We start from the raw sequence: 2,932 nt of genomic DNA on the forward strand, positions 1-2,932 counted from the left end.
ATATATTTTGGTATACAAAAATATTTTGATGAGATTGATTGAAATTATTTCTTAAGTTATAAACAATTTAAGTTTGCAAAAAATAAATGAAATGATAGAGACAGTGTAAAAAGATAATGTAACAGAGATAAATCTATATTTCAATTATTTAAATCTTAAATAAATCTCAATTCATATTTTTATATAATAATTCTTTTTTTTGTTTTTTGAGCTCTAGAATCAATCCTCCAGACATATTCTATGAATATATTTTTTTTTTAAACTTATTGTAAATATCATTATGAAAAACTTGTTAATACGATTATAAGTAACGAGATATTTAAATAATTTTTTTATGTATAAAGTAACAAATTTAAAAATACGAATTCAGTTTTAAATATATTATATATTTTTAAGTTTAATTTTTAAAATATTTACGTTACCAATTATAATTCCATAACCATGTTTCTTATTATCCTCCCAATATCCAGAATACTTTGCTCCACCGACAGAATTAAATTTCATATCTCCTATATGAAAACAATCTAATTAAAATTTTTAATTTCGTTTTAAAATAAAAATATAATCCACCTTTGCCATGGCGCAATCCATGACGCCAATAGCCTGTGTAAGATGCTTCTTGTGGCCAAGTAAAAGTTCTGTTGAAGAATCCATTCCATACATATTCTCCATAACTAATGTATATTATAATATATATAATTTCATAATATTAAATTTATAAAATATAATTTTATAATATTAAGATGAAAAGATGTTTTATTTTATATTATATATTTTTGATTAATTATCATAAGAATTGATATTAACAAACCCGTGCATTGAACCACATTTCCATTCTCCACGATAAAAATTTCCATTGGTCCAGACCATAGTCCCGATACCATCACGAATTCCATTTTTCCATTGACCCACGTAACGAGCACCGCTTGGATAAATCCGTAATCCAATCCCATTCATCTTGTCCATTACCCAATCTCCATCGTATGAACCATTATCATCATAACGAGCATAACTTTTGTAATAAATATATTGATTGTTTAATCAACATAATAACAAGCTCATATATAAATGAGAATATATTTATAGTTTTATTATTACATCATGAAAATTTAAACATTATAACATATAAAACATTTTTTTGTATAATTTAGTAATTTTCGAATTATTTGGAACAGTCTGCATCTTGAATATATATTTGTATTTTGTATTTAATATATTATATATTTTTCTAAATTTTCTTCTAAATTCTAAAATCTTAAATAAATTTTTTATTAAAATAACGAAAAAAATACAATATAGAACATTGAAATATATATAAAAATATTCTCAATTTTTGATAGCCATGAAATCCATGAATGTTTAGGATCTTATCTTATAATCATAATAATCCAGATTTGAATTCTGATCATGGCAAAATACATAGCAATGTGAGAACATTGTCACAGAAAGAATGTAAAGAAAAGGTATTCCTATATTTTTTTTTTAATTTTTGCGTTTATTTTTACCCTACTAATATTTACATTATATGTATAATAATGCGGTAATTATATAAATAAAATTTTTAATTGATAATCAGTATACATTATATCAGTATACATTATATTTTGAAACTATAAATTAAAAGTAAGAAATATTTGAAAATAATAAAATATTTTTTATCTAGTTTTTTATCTATATTGCATATGATATTTATTTTTTATTTTTTTTTTTAAATTATAAATTTTATGTCTGCAAAATATTTCATCATATGCTATATTTTTTTTAATACTTACATATATTTTAATTTTCATATTCATGTAAAGTTCTAATTGATTCTAAGTTCTAAAATAATTATTTTGTATAACATACCCTTTACCATGTCTTAAGCCCTTATACCACTGACCAGTGTACATGTAACGATTTTCTCCATCCACCATCATTCCTCTACCATGTCGATAACCATTTATAAAATCACCCTCGTACCAACAAACATTATTCCATTCCAGTAAACCTTTCCCATGCATAAGATTTTGTTCAAATGTTCCCTGCGAAACTGTATTATTTTTAATAATAAAAAATTAAAGAGAAAATTGTTTATTATATATAACATTTTTATTTACTTAAATAAAATTTTCTATTTTTTAAAAATTTGGTCATTTTTATTTATTTTAAAAGAGTGAAATTATAATTAGAATAAAAATTATAATAAAATATACATATAATACATATAATATAATATAAATTTAACAAAATACACAATTTTTTGAAATAATATTAGTAAATTATGAATTTATGAATTATGAATTAAAAATTTATTAGATTGATAAAAATTAATTTAACTCAAATAAAATTTCAATTTTTATTAAAATATTATCAATCTTATTACATAATAATCTGATTCTATTGATTGAAAAATATATCAATGTTTTAATATAATGTCTAATATAATATCTAAGAAAATAATAAATTGAAAATTTTTACTTTATATTGAGCACCATTAACCCATCTATAAACGCCTTCACCTTCCATCATTTTCCTACTAATACGACCACTGTACGTATTATTATTAATGAATGTTATATTTGCAAATTCATCGGGCAATTTTAACTTCCAAGATAAATCCATGTTTGTATCGCTAATATATTCTTCAAATTCATCTTTTTTATTTCCATCTACAATTTCTTCTTCATAATATTGTTCTTCATCAATACATTCTTCATCACTAAGTATATCATCATCATCAATTATTTTCTTAGGTCTTTTTCTTAAATATTTACCATCCCATCTGTATTCAGTAATAAATTTTTAATAATAATTTTAATCGTTAATATACTTTATTCAATATTATAATAAACAATAATTACATTATTCATTTTCTGTAATATATATATAATATATATTATATTATATATATATATGTAATATATATATATAATTCTGTAACATATATATA

General features: G+C 20.9%; 1 protein-coding gene across 7 annotated transcripts in view; it reads right to left on the minus strand.

The window, feature by feature from the left end:
* The window catches only part of LOC102675775 (radial spoke head 10 homolog B-like), an 8,146-nt gene extending 6,128 nt beyond the window's left edge, over nt 1–2,018 (minus strand). For 4 of the 7 annotated variants that reach the window (XM_031511695.1, XM_031511694.1, XM_031511700.1 and 1 more), the window contains exons 1-4: nt 1,849–2,018; nt 812–1,012; nt 571–674; nt 423–509 (exon numbers count right to left, since the gene is read on the minus strand). In XM_031511695.1, the coding sequence (XP_031367555.1) occupies nt 423–509; nt 571–674; nt 812–1,012; nt 1,849–2,003 (547 nt within the window). In that variant the 5' untranslated portion in view covers nt 2,004–2,018. The remainder of the gene's footprint in view (nt 1–422; nt 510–570; nt 675–811; nt 1,013–1,848) is intronic. The other 3 variants (XM_031511698.1, XM_031511696.1, XM_031511697.1) reach the window with 3 other exon arrangements.
* Nucleotides 2,019–2,932: the final 914 nt, after the last annotated feature.

This window comes from Apis dorsata, unplaced genomic scaffold, assembly GCF_000469605.1.
Source record: "Apis dorsata unplaced genomic scaffold, Apis dorsata 1.3 scaffold_342, whole genome shotgun sequence".
Lineage (NCBI taxonomy): Eukaryota > Metazoa > Arthropoda > Insecta > Hymenoptera > Apidae > Apis > Apis dorsata.